The 16,126-nt window shown below is 45.0% G+C and overlaps 1 protein-coding gene across 1 annotated transcript in view; it reads left to right on the top strand.

Annotated features, from left to right (window-relative positions):
• The window catches only part of TCFL5 (transcription factor like 5), a 451,726-nt gene that overhangs the window by 365,601 nt on the left and 69,999 nt on the right, over positions 1–16,126 (top strand). The window contains exon 5 of the mRNA XM_086932832.1: positions 15,793–15,934. Coding sequence (XP_086788958.1) covers positions 15,793–15,934 — 142 coding nt within the window. The remainder of the gene's footprint in view (positions 1–15,792; positions 15,935–16,126) is intronic.

Here is a 16,126-nt window from a genome sequence, read left to right as displayed (position 1 = left end):
GATAGATGTCTCTATCAGATGGACAAGTTACTTACCTTCGGCAACGCCTTATCTGGTAGACACGATCTAGCCTGTCCACCCATCCTCCCCACGATGCGGATTAGTCTTAATGTCAAGGCTGTTTCCCTTAAGAGGCCCTAGTTGTTTTTTAACACACCATGGTCAGTCACTCCATGGCTCTGCGTTTCTGGCGCGGAAAGTCGTGAAAAGTACTGATGTCGGAGTGGCGCCTAGGTAGACGACGCAGACATCATATCAACAATGAACCCGACACCTATGACGTCGTGCAGAGTCGACCAACGCCACCTATAAGTTCCCATGTTGTACTGCTATCAGAAACTTTCCTGATGCCTGGAAGTTCAAAGGTAAGGAATCTGCGGCTAGATCATGTCTCTACCAGATAAGGCGTTACCGAAGGTAAATAACTTGTCCATTCAACTTTCTGAGATGTGCTGCAATGATCACCATGCACTCTGAAAAGGATTTGGATGCAGATTTTAGACTGAAAGGTAGGCTTTATATTGATCAATCAATCAAACATTTATAGAGCGCTGCAAATCACTCGTGAGGTTCTCGAGGCTCGGAGCTGGTTGCTGCTGTGCGGAGGTTTGATCATTCAAACATCTAGGTCTTTTGTTCCCTTCTGAATTGATCTTGCGTCTATTGATAATGGTTGCCTCCTACATTAAACTCCATGAATTTTGTTTTTTGGTAATTGATATGTGAAAATAGGCATCTTTTAGATAGATAGCATAGTCAGTTTCTTGATGGAGTTGGGGGTAGATCTGATGTAGAGCCAACTTTCAAAACTTTTCTTTGGAAATCTACTTGTTCGCCTTCTTCAGATCGAAAATGGGCCTAAACTGTTTTTTTGGTTCTTTCTATTCACTAGAAAGTAACAGGATTATATTTCCATTAATTTGTGAGCAGTTGGCACTGTTTCCGTAGCCTGCTTTTGCAAGAGGATGTAGAGATTTTGCTGAAGTTGTTACTGCTAAAGAAGGGGTGGGGTGCCTTCTGTGGTGGAATTGCTGGTGGAGGATACTTGAATCTGAGACAGTATCAATTTTGCACAATATTCAGAACTCATTTATGGCTGGTAATGGTTTTCCATTCTTCCAGCTAAGATGTAATGCTTTCCACCAACAGATTGGGTAATGGAAGAGGGGGAAGTGGAAACTCATTGTTTGCCACTTGTGGCAGGTTTAGAGGCAGGCGCAGATTGTTGGTGACCTCCTCTGGCTCTTGATTGATGCCTCTGCTGTTGATGTCTTTGCTGCTGTTTTTTGTTATTGAACTTGAGGCAAGTGAGAAATGTTTTCTGTATCCTTTCTCTTCTAGGATCTGACTGCTCATAGAGTGTCTAGTTCCATTTTCATGCAACACATCTTGTCATCATGTGCCACCAATAATGTATTCCCAGAAAACGGGGGGGGGGTTAAAATCCAGTACTCTGCTTCAGGTTTAAGTCCTGTGAGTCTGAACCAAGATGACTGGCATAATGCTAAACACTGACAGCATCCCTTGGCTGCTAGAAGGGATGTTGTCACAGCAGGCATGGTGGCTCGATTGAAAACCATTGTTCTCTAGTACTGAATCTTTCATTGATTCACATGCTTGTATCTCCCTCGTCGTCATGGTGGGAGTCTTGCGGTATTTAGAAAAGAAGTACTATAGAAGTCCATAGAAATCCCCAAAAGGGAAAGAAAACTTCTAGAGTCGTCCTCCTCATTATGTAGGTCCAAACTCCGACAGATCAGAGACCAGACCTAGACCTCATGTCCCCAGCCAGAGCCACCAGACTTCAGATTTCTAACCGCACGTTGTTTGTAAGGCAGTCTCTCTGAGCTCTGCTCAGTTTGTCAGTGAGTGAACCTTTGACCCTGCTGGAATTCTCCTCAAGGTATTGTGTTCTTCTTTTTTCACTAAGGATGTTTGAATGTCGAAGAAGAGGCTTTTCAAACCCTGTAGATCATGTGGTAAGACAAGACTTTTTTCAGAAGATCCACATAAGGACTGCATTTATTGTCTCTATCCTAAACATACAGCCAAGGACTGTAAATATTGTAGAACCTTCTCTGCTAAGACATTAAAGAATAGAGAGGCCAGATTATTGTTATGGCTCCAGAAGAAAAAAATCTAAATCAGAGTCTGGATCTAATGTTGAAGAATGCCCTGTGCCTTCCTCTCGTGAGAGAAAACGTAAAAATTAGGGCTCTACCTCATTAAAGGCTGATGTTAAGAAATCAAAGGTAGAAAAATCATCTTTTGCCGAAAGACAGCCATTAAGCCTAAAGATTCTGGTCAGAAGAAGCATTCTGCTGCCTCTCTGCCTGTTACACCTCCCAAACAGGCTTTGTCGACGAAGAAAATACCATCAGCGGACCCGTCGTCGAGAATCTCGTCAAAATCCCCGACTTTTGTTGCGACGACTTCTTCATCAACAGCCGTGGCTACGGCATTGTCCACGAGCACGGTGGCTGCGATTTCATCGTCGTCGGCGACAACAACGACGTACACTGTGTCGATGATTACGTATATGACTTCGTCGACGGGATTAACGTGGTTGAGGACGTCGACGGCCCCGGCGCTCCGTCAACGGCAGTGTTCAACTCACCCTCTCGGCCAATTTCAACAACTATTACAATCAGACGTGTTACGTTGTCATCGATTCTGTTGACGGAAATAGGTCTACAATCAGTCACAAAAACACCAAGATTGTCACCATTACCCAAGGTTTTACCATTGCTTCCTTCTCACCTTCTTGATATGGAAGAATCGGGGGACGAAAGCCTTTTTGGTCCCGCTTACAGTCCATCACAACTAAAAGTCAAATGTCAAGACACTGATGAGGAAGAGGAAGTGCAAGGACATTCAGAATATATGGAAGGTGATTACTCATTTTCAGGTCGTTCTCAGGCCTAACGTTATGACTCTTTTCAAGAGCACTACCCTTATGAAGCCTTTGAGGAACATCAGGAGGTTCGGAGGGATTCCATGCTGGCCCCACTCTCCTTGGTCACGGACCGTAGACATATGCTTAACGACTATTATAAAAGGTTTCCGGACACTCATGCTCGAGTTCCATTGACTGCTGGCGGTCCAGGTATGCAGGTTGCTCCGCCTCCACCAATAGTTACTTCATCATTTGTGATACAAGTTAAGAAACAAGCTCCTCAGTGTATAACGATTCAGGACGAATATAGTGAAAGTGAAGCAGACGATATACCAGAAGAAGGTGAGCTCACTCAAGGTTCGGGCCTACTTGGCCAAGAATGGAAGGATTATGTGGCCCCATCTTCACCATCGCCTTCCCCTCCCCCGGCGACGTCCCCATCCCGGAGATATTGGGGCTTTTACAAAGTGCTTGAGAGAGCTTCTAAAAGGTTTGACTTACCCATGACTGTGGTGCAAAGCGAATGCTTTCTTTACGATTTTAAAGATACTTCGAGGAAATCAGTCAGATCCATTCCAATTGTAGATTACATTTGGACTGAAGGGCTGAAGATAATGAATAATCCGGCCTCAGTTCCTTCTATGTTGCTGAGAATGGAGAAGAAATACAAGGCGCCTGATTCCGCTCCAGCATGCTTAATTGGACATCCTCGCCTGGATTCTGTAATAATTCAGGCGGCTCTGAGGCATTCCAGGAATCCTCAATCTCTTTGTACAGTGCCTCCAGACAGGGAAGGCAAGCGCTTGGACGGCATTGGTAAGCAATTCGCTACTATGGCGGCTACTGCTATCAAGGCTTCTAACGCCTTAGCCATCTTGGAGAGCTATGACCGTCAGTTACAGTTGGATCTAGCGCCTCTTCTTGAATTTCTCCCTGAATATAAAAAGAGAGAAGCTAAGGATCTTTTGCAGGAGGGTGCAAAAATCGCCTTCGGAAGAAATTGACTCCGCAATGGATCTTTCCTCTATTGCAAATGGCATGTGCTGCATAGACAGGGCTGGCTTAGGGCGACCTCTTTCCGCCCGAAGTTCAATCAAAGGTGTTGGACATGCCCTTTGATGGGGAAAACCTTTTCGGGAAGCATGTAGATGACAAACTTCAAGGCATTAAGAAGGATACGGAAACTGCACGTTCCTTGGGCACATTACAACAGAGGCGTTTTCAGTCCTTTCGTGGAGGTAGAGGAAGAGGTCAATTTCAACAAAGACCATCTTATCAATCCTACAGATATCAGCTATATGGTCAGAATTACAGATCGCAATATGGAGGGCAGCAGCAGCAATTTCATTCCTCCAACACTTTTCTAATTACCGCAAGTCTCCCACCATGACGACTGGGAAGATATAATACTGGAGAAAAAGCAAGTTACTTACCTGTACAATATGGTTCTCCAGTATTGATAGCTTTCATAGATTCACATGCTTGTATCTTCCCCTTCGTCATGGTGGGAGTCTCGCGGTATTTAGAAAAGAAGTACCATAGAAGTACATAGAAATCCCCAAAAGGGAAAGAAAAGTTCTAGAGTCGTCCTCATCATTATGTAGGTCCAAACTCTGACCAATCAGAGACCAGCCCTAGACCTCATCTCCCCAGTCAGAGCCACCAGACCACAGATTTTGTGCACAAGTGTAATAACATGAGATCAGAAGTGGCAAGCCTGGAAGGGGAGGAGGGAGGGCCGCATGTGAATCTATTAAGGATATCAATACTGGAGAACCACAGTGCACAGGTAAGTAACCATTTGTTTCTCCAGTATTGAATCTTTCATAGATTCACATGCTTGTATCAGAGTAGATTGGTTCCTGTGGTATAATAGAATAATATGAATTAAATATATAGCTTATTAGCGATTGGTATTAACACCGAGGGTTGACAAGGATGGCGGAAAGGAATGCACAACCAATTATGTATATTTCTGGCATGTTTTACTTCATTATATCAACTCTTTTTAAATTGTCATACAATTAGGTGCATACAAACACATTCAAAAAGTGCACAGTGTCCCAAGTGTACAAATGAAACCAAAATCACAATACATATAACATAGACTACATAGGGGCGCAGTGGTTTCTTATTGGATACATGAAAAAAGGAAAAGGACCAAGGAAAACATAGTTGATTTTTAAAGTGATTCTACACGATCGTAGACACTATTTTAAAGGTTCAATTCCTTGTTGCGTCGACGGCGTTTCGACCCTTTGGGGTATGGGTCTCGTCAGGACAGGGCAATGAAGGACATCTGAATATTATCTCGTATTCACCCATGCATGGTGAGAATGAAAAACTCACCTACAGGTAACCCAGCCGGGTACACATGTAGTGGTCAGAGAACAATGATGAATTGTGTGCATACAATGGCACTTTTAATGTTGTCTCAGGATAATGCCTGAGGCCATAAAAGTTTGTGCCGGATAGCATAAATAGCATCCGAATCAAGAGTCCGATTGATTGCGATATATTTTTGTAAAGGACGATGCCTATGTTCCGTGGAGCCCGATCGTGGTCGGGACGCGATCGGGCTCCACGGAACATAGGCATCGTCCTTCAGTTACCCACGGCTGGTCATATATGTTGGCTTCCAGTTTTTTGCGACCCATCTGAACGCCCCTGCAACCGCAATGTTCTGCACTACCTGTCTGGATGCCCCGCCCCTCCTGCTCGCCCTGTGTAACCAAGCCACGCCCCCAACTTATACTATATTGGGACGCTGATGTACGAGTGCCGCCATTGATAGTAACACTCCTGAGGCGGAAAGCCGGGAGTTAGTTTCTTTTTAAAACTGGTGCTATTGTTGTGTTTTAAACTGTGCCCTTACCTTCTGACACCTCGGAAAAAGCGGAAAGCGCCGCTCTCACCTGGCGCAGAACGCTTCACTCGCGCCTCGCTTTACCCGCAGGCCACGCCCCCTTCGGAGGCCACGCCCCAACTTATACTATATTGGGACGCTGATGTACGAGCGCCGCCATTGATAGTAACACTCCTGAGGCGGAAAGCCGGGAGTTAGTTTCTTTTTAAAACTGGTGCTATTGTTGTGTTTTAAACTGTGCCCTTACCTTCTGACACCTCGGAAAAAGCGGAAAGCGCCGCTCTCACCTGGCGCAGAACGCTTCACTCGCGCCTCGCTTTGCCCGCAGGCCACGCCCCCTTCGGAGGCCACACCCCCAACTTATACTATATTGGGACGCTGATGTACGAGCGCCGCCATTGATAGTAACACTCCTGAGGCGGAAAGCCGGGAGTTAGTTTCTTTTTAAAACTGGTGCTATTGTTGTGTTTTAAACTGTGCCCTTACCTTCTGACACCTCGGAAAAAGCGGAAAGCGCCGCTCTCACCTGGCGCAGAACGCTTCACTCGCGCCTCGCTTTGCCCGCAGGCCACGCCCCCTTCGGAGGCCACGCCCCCAACTTATACTATATTGGGACGCTGATGTACGAGTGCCGCCATTGATAGTAACACTCCTGAGGCGGAAAGCCGGGAGTTAGTTTCTTTTTAAAACTGGTGCTATTGTTGTGTTTTAAACTGTGCCCTTACCTTCTGACACCTCGGAAAAAGCGGAAAGCGCCGCTCTCACCTGGCGCAGAACGCTTCACTCGTGCCTCGCTTTGCCCGCAGGCCACGCCCCCTTCGGAGGCCACGCCCCCAGCCTTTCCGCCCATACTTCCATAAAGCATGTGTTTCCCTCGGAAGCACAGCGGACGAGCGCAGCGGGTGCGACGATTGCGCGCCGAAGGCGCGCCTAAGGGAAGCCCGTCTGCGCCCGTCCGCGACCGACCGGGACCAGGGGCACCTCATAATACCCAAACCATTCACTATTCCAGGGCCGATCCTATGGATTGTAATACAAACAGTGACCTTCTCCTTTTACCAAGGGATACACTCCATCAGCTTTGCAAGCATGATATCCTGAGCCATGGCTGTCACCTTTCAACTCGTGCAGCATGTTTGGCCTCGCCCAATCCACCCACCAATGAACTCGCTATTTTGTATCTCAATACTCGCTCTCTTGTCAAGCATCAGATGGACATCTTCCTGTTACTAGACACGGAAAAGCCAGACATTCTCTTCCTGGCAGAAACTTGGCTAACCCCTACCTCAGCACCCGATATTATAGCAGCACTGCCTTCTGACTACTATATTATACAGGCTGATCGCGCTACCGGGAAAGGAGGAGGTGGAGTTGCGGCAATTATCCACTCAAGCTTGGATGTCACCGCTCTCAACTGCTTGACGCTACTTAATACAGACAATCTGGTATTAAAGATTGTTACTCCTCACATGTCTATAGCATGTGTTCTATTATATAGACCACCCACCTCAATGCCACTGTTTCCTATGTCTCTGAGCGAGCAAGTTGCCAATTTGGCTTTGGACCATACCAGGGTCATATTAATTGGCGATTTCAACTACTGGTACAAAGACCCAGCAGAGGGCTCCCAATCGGCAGAACTGACTGACCTTCTCTCTAACCTCAACTTTAAGCAGCTGGTGCTTTCCCCCACTCACGTTAAAGGACACATTTTAGACCAAGTGTGGTCTAACACTACGTGTGTGTCATCTCCTTCAACCCTGCCTTGCCTATGGTCAGATCATCTCACTCTCAGATTTAAGATCTGTGTTGAGCATATCAGAACTACGGTGCCAATCACTGGCAAACTAGGCAGAAACTGGAATGCTATGGATAAGGATGCTTCCCTACAGTCACTAGCCAAGGATGTCCCTTCCTTGGATAATGACATAAATCTGTCAGTTGCTACGCTAACCAACTGGCTACAAGAGGCCAGTAACCTTCATGCTCCTTATAAAACAATCAGATTAGCACGCCGTACGGACGCCAACAGATGGTTCTCAGCCGACTTGAAAATCAGGAAACTGGCCCTTCGCCAGCTTGAACGCCAGTGGCGCCGTAATTATGACACTGAGGGGAAAATTAAATATACTAGGGCAAGGAAGGAATACATGAATGCCATCTCTGCAGCGAAGACAGAATATTTCTCTTCCCGTATCCTAGAATCAACAAACAAGTCTAAAGATATCTTTTCGGTTTTTAATGAACTAACCAATTTGGAGAATGTTCGTCCTAAAGTAACTCCCACCCAGTGTCTGTGTGATTCACTCAACACTTACTTCAGTGACAAAATCAAAGATATAAAAGCTAGCATTCCCCAATCAAAAACTCCAATCACGACTGGCATGGCAATCAAGACTGGTTCTACCACTCTCACCAACCTTTTACCCATAACTCAGGACCAGCTTTCGGAGCTACTGACGAGAGTCAAATCTGGCTCCCCATTGGATATTTGCCCCCCTCGCATCCTGAAAGAATGCTTCTCCGCCTATCCTACTCCTGTTCTTGCTATCCTTAATGACTCTCTATTGTCGGGCATAGTCCCGTCTGCTTTCAAAGAAGCAACGGTCATACCCCTATTGAAAAAACCTGGGGCTGACCCGGCATGTAAGGCAAACTACAGGCCCATCTCGTTGTTGCCTTACCTAGCAAAAATCTTAGAGGCACACGTGGCGAAAATCCTTTCCAACTTTTTGGAGGAGTCCTCCTGCTTTGACCCCCATCAGACTGGATTTCGCCCTGCGCACTCTACGGAGGCAGTAGTCACTGCGGTGTTGGACACTCTCCGAGATTGCGCAGACAGACGCTCTCCCCAGGCACTGGTGCTCCTAGATCTGTCGGCCGCGTTCGACACGGTCGACCACAATATCTTGATCGACCGTGTCGGACAGGCCGGCATACAGGGCACAGCGGCCTGCTGGTTGAGATCCTTCTTGGAGGACCACTCACAAGCGGTACGCCTGGGGGATCTAACTGGCGTTAAACAGCTTACCTCATGCGGAGTGCCACAGGGTTCCTCCTTGTCACCTCACCTTTTCAATATATATATACTCCCCCTGATACAAACGCTGAGGGACAAACAGGTGAAAGTTTTTAACTACGCAGATGATCTGCAATTACTCTTCACCATTGATAACTCTGAAAAATCCGTCAGTCACTTCCAGTCAACCATGAGGTTCATTAAATCCTGGATGGACCAAAATCAATTGAAATTGAACCCGGGGAAAACAGAACTGGTATTGACTGGGGACAGCGCTAAGCACTGGGGCCCTCAATACTGGCCCTTAGACCTGGGTCAAGCTCCACAACCATCACCATCGGCTAAAACGCTGGGAGTCATCGTGGACAGTGACCTTTCATTAAAGGCACAAGTGGGCCAAGTGGTTTCTAAGTGTTTCTATCAGCTAAAAAAAATTAGGAAGGTTCGGCGATTATTAACGCTAGAGGCCACTACCCAGGTTGTGATCGCCACTGTTCTGTCCCATCTGGATTATGCGAACGCCATTTATTTGGGTCTCCCAGTCTTTCTACTCAAGCGTCTCCAGATGGTACAGAACTATGCTGCCAGGATGATACTGAAGCAACCAAGGTGGCAAGCAGCGACCCCCCTTCTTACTAAACTGCACTGGCTCCCGATTACACAACGCTGTGCCTTTAAGGCAGGCTGCATGATTTTTAAATCACTGCATGGCAAAAGCCCCAAGTTCATTAACCAAATAATCACCAGATATGTTCCCCCCCGCAACCTTCGCTCACTCCATTTGGGCCTTCTCCAGATCCCCCCGTTCAAGCTTAAACGTTCTGGTGGACGTAGGTTTGCAGCACTTGCCCCCCGCCTATGGAATACCTTGCCACTAGAAATTCGGCTCTGTCAAGATCTTCTACCTTTTCGGAAAGCACTGAAGACTTGGCTTTTCAGACAAGCTTTTTAAATCCTACTTTTTTACCTGTTGTGTTACTGTCAAATTCAGCGCCAAGAAACTAATCAGTGTTAGTGCGCTTAATAAATAATTTAATAACATAACAATGTGTGTGTCACATTCCTCACCTCACTTTCCTACATTAAGCCAGAGGACCAGTGGGGTGTTTCTTTAACACACATACCTAACCCCTCGTGTCTGAAGAACGTAGTGCTATATAACTTGTTCCTGGAATAGATAGACCATCTCCCTCACAGGCAGAGAGATGATTGATTTAATGAAGCTCTTTTGATAATTTGTACATGGTGGAAGGGGCGAGACCTCAAAGTGCTGTTGTAGGATGTAGTTGAGTTGTATCACCATGCACAAATGTGCTCTGTGTACATAAGATGCAGAAAGATAACCAAAGTGATTTGGATGAGTTTGACATTTATGTATGTTGTGTATTAGGTAGACAAATGCAAAAAGAACAATTGATAGACAGAATGCTGAACAATGTCAAACATTCACCCCAGTACAGAGATCTGGGCCTAAAGCCATTGTGTGTTTTTGCTCCCAGTGCCATTCCAGTTTAAAACCAGCCATATGCATATCAGTCTTGAATCTGCTCCCCATGGAAACAGTCCAGCCCGAACTGCCAGGCCAGGTCCTCCCTGGACAGGAAACAAGCATTCTAGGACCGATTTCACGGTATCACCTTTCATCAGCCAGGCTAGCTTGACTCCAGTGGCATGGAGAGCATGGGACCCACGTCTGGACCTACCCGTCCCACTCAGGGTGACAAATGCAGTATGAACAATTGATGGACAGAATGCTGGAAAACCTGGAAAAAAAAATTCAAACATTCACCCCAGTAGAGCGATGTAGACCTAAAACCATTGTTTTTTTGCTCCCCACGCCATATGCAAATCAGCCTTGACCCTGCTCCCAGTGGGAACTGTCCACCCCGCACTGCCAGGTCCTCCTTGGATCGGAAACAAGCATCCTAGGAACGGATTCAGGGTGCCACCCCTCATCAACCAGGCTAGCCTGACTCCAGTGGCATGGAGAGTACAGGACCCATGTCTGAGCATACCCTTCCCAATCAGGGTGACAAAAACGGTCCCAGGATGGTTGTTTTCGGTCCAGGGAGGACCTGGCCTGGCAGTACGAACTGTTTCCATGTGGAACTGGGTCAAAACTGATTTGCCTATGGCTGGGTCCAAACTGTGGTGGCATAGAGAGCAAAAGATTGATGGATTTTACCCAGATCTATTGACAGGGTGGGCGGTTGAAAAGCTTCAACACTCCGTCCAACATCTTGTTGCATTTGCTATTATCGCCCTAAGTGGCCAAGGATATGCCCAGATGTGAGAACTTTCCTCGTTGTGCCACTGGATTCAAGCTGGCCTTGCTGATTAAGGCTAACCCCCCCGATACACCCCCCCCCCCCCCCCCCCCTGAAACCGGTGCTTGTATCTGGTCCACGATTGACCTGGTCTGGCAGTTCAGGCGGGGCTGTTCCCATGACAAACAGGGTCAAGACAGATTAGCATATATATACATGTGAGTAAAACTTAAAACAAATGATATATAAAAAAAATAATATTTTATTATAAATATGTTAATGATGTGCTATTCATATATATATATATATATTTTTTTTTAAGTAATTACACTAATTACAATTATTTTTGTACATAACATTTAGACAGACGACATCCGCGCGCTCCTCAACCAAGGCCACACCGCTGCCCTCATCCTACTCAACCTCTCCGCAGCCTTCAACACCGTCTCCCACCGCACCCTCTGTAGTGGCTTTGTCATTTATATGGTAGGATGGCCCAATTATGACCGTTGCCCACCACCATCTCAGTATATTCTGATCTAATATAGTGATGTGTAGCCCTGCATAGTATGAATAAGCTACAAAGTAGGGCTTGATTATGCCTTCTCTGTTTCTGACTTTATCTTGCTTCGTGGTAGTGCTTGCCTATTAGCTTTGGCATACTCTTATGCCGTCTTGCATACTAATTTCGCTCATTTATGGGAGTAGTGGCCTATGCTTAAGCTGTCACCATCTTCTGAGCCTCTCTAGATGAGAAGCCATGTTATGCTTTTCACTTGTTTTCTGCATCTCGTATGCCGGTAGAAACCGGTTCTTGTCAGAGGAATGTGCTCACTCTATTCCGGAGTCATAACAGACGCTTGTACAGCCGATGCTGTGGCCTTGGCGCGGTTGGTACGGAATCTGATGGGAAAAGGAGGCGCGGCTCATAAGGACCTCTTTCTACGTTTCCACTTGTACTAAAGGGGACATCTAGGTCTCAACCACTGGTAGTTCATCACAGTAAAGACATGTAGCTGTGACGGTGTAGCAGAATTCTGATTCGGCTGGAGACACGGACTCCCCTCCGGCACAGTTGAAGCAAGATGTGTAGATACTTGGGGCCAGATGTAGGAAGCCTAATAACGGTCGGTAACGGCCGAAATTACCAAATTTCGGCTGTTACCGACCGGTATTAGGCTTTTCAGATGTAGGGGCCTAATTTAAGGATTCTGTAATTTACCGAATCGGAAATTTAAAGAATCGGTAAATTACCGAATTCTTAAATACCGATTCGGTAAATTACTGAATCCTTAATGTAGGAAGCACTCAAGTGAGTGCTTTTCACTTGTAAGGATTCGTTATTTACCACCAACTACAAGTTGGTGGTAAATATCGAAAACCCTAAAAAAAGCAATTTGTGCTTTTTTCAACTGTGCCATGTGGCAGACATACGGGCATGTATGTGTGCCCCATGTGCACTCATGCACTATACAGGGGTGCAACAGGGTGTCAATGTGACACCCTGCCACCCTTGTAAGTCTACCCCCTTTTACCGATTCAGTATTTCTCATTCATTCCTATGGGCCTCCAGGCCCATAGGAATGAATGGGGAATACCGAATCGGTAAATAACGAATTGGTATTTACCGATTTTTACAGATTCGGTAAAATTTACCGAATCATTAGTTACATATCATTTACCGATTCTAAAATACCGAATCGGTAAAATTCGGTATTTTAGAATCAGTAAATGATATTTACCTACATCTGGCCCTTGGTGAGGTGTTCCACTAATTCTTATTTCCTACTGTTCTTGCCTAACTATCCTCTTCTATTTTCAGGTTCTATACATTTATATACATAAAAGTTCTATATATGTTTTACTGATTGCGTTTAGCAATTGCTTAGGTGCTAATATGAAGAAGGCCTTTCGTGACATAGTAATTTCTTTCCATCCTATCATTGTGTAATAAAAGAAACCCCAGAGCATATAATTATTTGTCTGTGTTCCTTGGAATGGGATGCTAGAACCTTTCTGATCCAAATGCTGTAGCACCGGAAGGATGGTAAGTTTCCATTCCTGCAGGTAATTGTCGAATGAGAGTTGTTCCGCTCTCCTCCAGGGAAGTATAAATTCTAATTCTTCCACCCCAAGCCTTTTTTGGAAGGAGCATGCGTTGAATATATATGTATTCCCACCTGGCTGGGTATGATTGCGTTGTAATACTCTGTGGCCCTTGGCTTGATTGTTGTGGGTGAATGTGCGTTGTTGTGCGTTGTTACCAGTGGTATTTTTGATGCGTTGTGGTTGCTTGCGAGCTTCTCGGCAATGGCTATCTTCTAGTTAGTGTTATTATTCCTTTCTTGGGTAGTTATTGTGGAGCATTGTGTCCCAAGAGGGGATAAGGTCATATGTCCTGATTATTGGCAGAATTTTCAGGCCAATACACCCTCTCAGCCAGATGCAGGAATACAGGGAAGCACCCTCGACTTGCAGAACCCAAAGGATCAGACTTCTCCCTCTCCTCCCTGAACCCACAGAGATCAACTGCGGAGTACCAAAAGGATTATCGCTCAGTCCCACGCTCTTCAACATCTACATGGCCCCCTCGCTGCCATTGTCAGACAGTTTGGACTCAGGATTGTATCCTACGCCGACGATACCCAGCTCATCCTCTCCCTCACGAAGGATCCCGAAACCACCAGTCAGCTTCCAAGACAGAATGAAAGACGTCACAAATTGGATGAGCAGCAACTGTCTGAAACTCAGCTCGGAGAATACCAAAGTCCAAGTCTTTTGACCCTCCCCCTCTGCATGGGACAACTCCTGGTGGCCCGCAGCTCTTGGCACCCCCACGGAACATGCCCGGAACCTCTGCATCATACTCGACTCCTCCCTCACAATGACCCGACAGATCAACAATATCGCTTCCAACTGCTTTAACACCCTACGCATCATCCACAAGACCTTCAAATGGATCCCCCCGAAACCAGAAAGACCATCACCCATGCACTCATAACAAGCAGACTGGACTACAGAAACGCCCTCTATGCTGGAATCGAAAAATCCCCAGAATCCCCACAATCTCCAGACCACCGCAGACTCGTTCTCGGCATCCCACGACATGAGCACAACACCTGAAAGACCTCCACTGGCTCCCCATCGAGAAGAGAGTCACCTTCAAGCTACTCACCCACTCTTACAAATCCCTCCTTAGCATCGGACCCAAATACCTCAACTTAAGAGTCTCCTTCCATGTACCCAAAAGGAACCTCCGCTCCGCCGACCTCACCCTGGTAGAAACCACGCACATCCGCAAAACCAGAGCGGGTGGAAGAGCTTTCCTCTACATCGCAATCAAAACCTGGAATGAGCTCCCAGTCAACATCAGATGCTCCCCTGCTTTGCACACCTTCAGGAAGAGCCTCAAGACCTGGCTCTTCAGCTGAACCGGAGCTGCACCCCCTCCCCCCAACCCCACCCCTCCCCCTCCAGCGCCTTGAGACCCACACGGATGAGTAGCACGCTTTAAACCCCCTGACTGATTGATTTTTAATATTTAATTAGTATTTTACTCTAGGTATTTTTAAAAATAAATCTTTACAAAATAATATAATATAATAATATTTAAATTAATTAAATAATTAGTACAAAATTAAGTTAATAGTCCTGTAGCAATTTTGTATTTTTTTCTTCATTAGAGCAAAATATAAAAATATTTTGCCTTAATTTTTAACATTAAAATACTTTAAGTATTTTTTTTTAATTCAATAACATTCTTTACAATTTCTTATACTTTACTATAGGGAGATCTCTGCCTGTGTGTGAAAAGTTACTATACTCTAGTAAATTCGGCTGCATCCCCTTAAATTCAGGGAGTGGAGACATGTAAGTCTACACTTTGTGGTAAATGTGCTCCTCTAAATGGTGGCTAGCTAAAAGTTGTAAATCTATTTTACAGTTTAAGTGTAAATTCAAAAGTGTGGATTTACTTAAGTGTAGGTTTTCCTTTGTGAATTGACCCCCGAAATTGTAATTCTGCATACAGTGTCTTCCCTCTGAGGGATCTTGTATAACTTATGTTGAATAATTTGCTTATATTTTAAGCTACAAATAAATCTAAACTTAGAGGAAGTTCCTTTCTAAAACTATTCACTGCTTAGGTCTGGTGACGCAGAAGAATTATAGTCTTATGATTCTATGGACCCTTTATCTGCTAAACAACATGTGTTACACGTAAGTCATACTTCGTTTTTTGGACTTAACTCTGTTCTATCTAATTTAACAATGGCAAAAGGATGGAAAACTGACTCACCCTTGTTCTGTCATACTTGTGACCTTGCTATGAACAGCTGTCAGCACTTCGCATACACCATATGGATACATAAGATAGCTATGATAATAATAGAACAAATGTTTAAAGTTGAATTGGAATTGTTTTTTTTTTAATATCTTTTTATTTTGAAAACTGAGCAAAAGGAGATAATGCATACATGATACAATAGAGCTGGAAACCAGTTCCATTGATAGCATGAAAAAGTGTGAGCCGTAAACTATCATCCCCCTTCACCCCCCACCCCCTCCTAGGTGAATCAGAATTGTTAGTATTCATTTTGTTCTACAACCTTGCATGATATTGCTCAACTTTAAAACAGGAACTTTTATCAAGAGAATTTCTTGTGCGTTGGATACTGTTCCCCAAAGCTATTCCATAAGTACATCCTATTAAGAGGTCCTTAATTGTAATTATTTATGATTGCAGGCGCAGAATTCGAATTTGCTGCGATGAGTTAAATCTTTTAGTTCCTTTCTGCAATGCTGAGACTGATAAAGCAACAACCTTACAGTGGACTACAGCATTTCTGAAATATATTCAGGAAAGACATGGTGATTCATTGAAAAAGGTGACTTCATAATGTTGTAATGTTTACCAGTCTTCTAAGCAAAAACATAACAACATAGATCACCCTGAAAAGCAGGGAAAGGGGGCTATGTGTTTTGTTTCCATTTTTCATCTCCAATCCTTACTATCAAACATATTCTTTCTATTTTGTATTCTCAACTCATGGTTTATGGAATCACTACCTTTTTTCAAA

This window comes from Lissotriton vulgaris, chromosome 7 (genome assembly GCF_964263255.1).
Source record: "Lissotriton vulgaris chromosome 7, aLisVul1.2, whole genome shotgun sequence".
In the NCBI taxonomy this organism is placed as follows: Eukaryota; Metazoa; Chordata; class Amphibia; order Caudata; family Salamandridae; genus Lissotriton; species Lissotriton vulgaris.
Note: the sequence above shows the minus strand (reverse complement) of the source record. Positions and strands in the feature narration are given on the sequence as shown.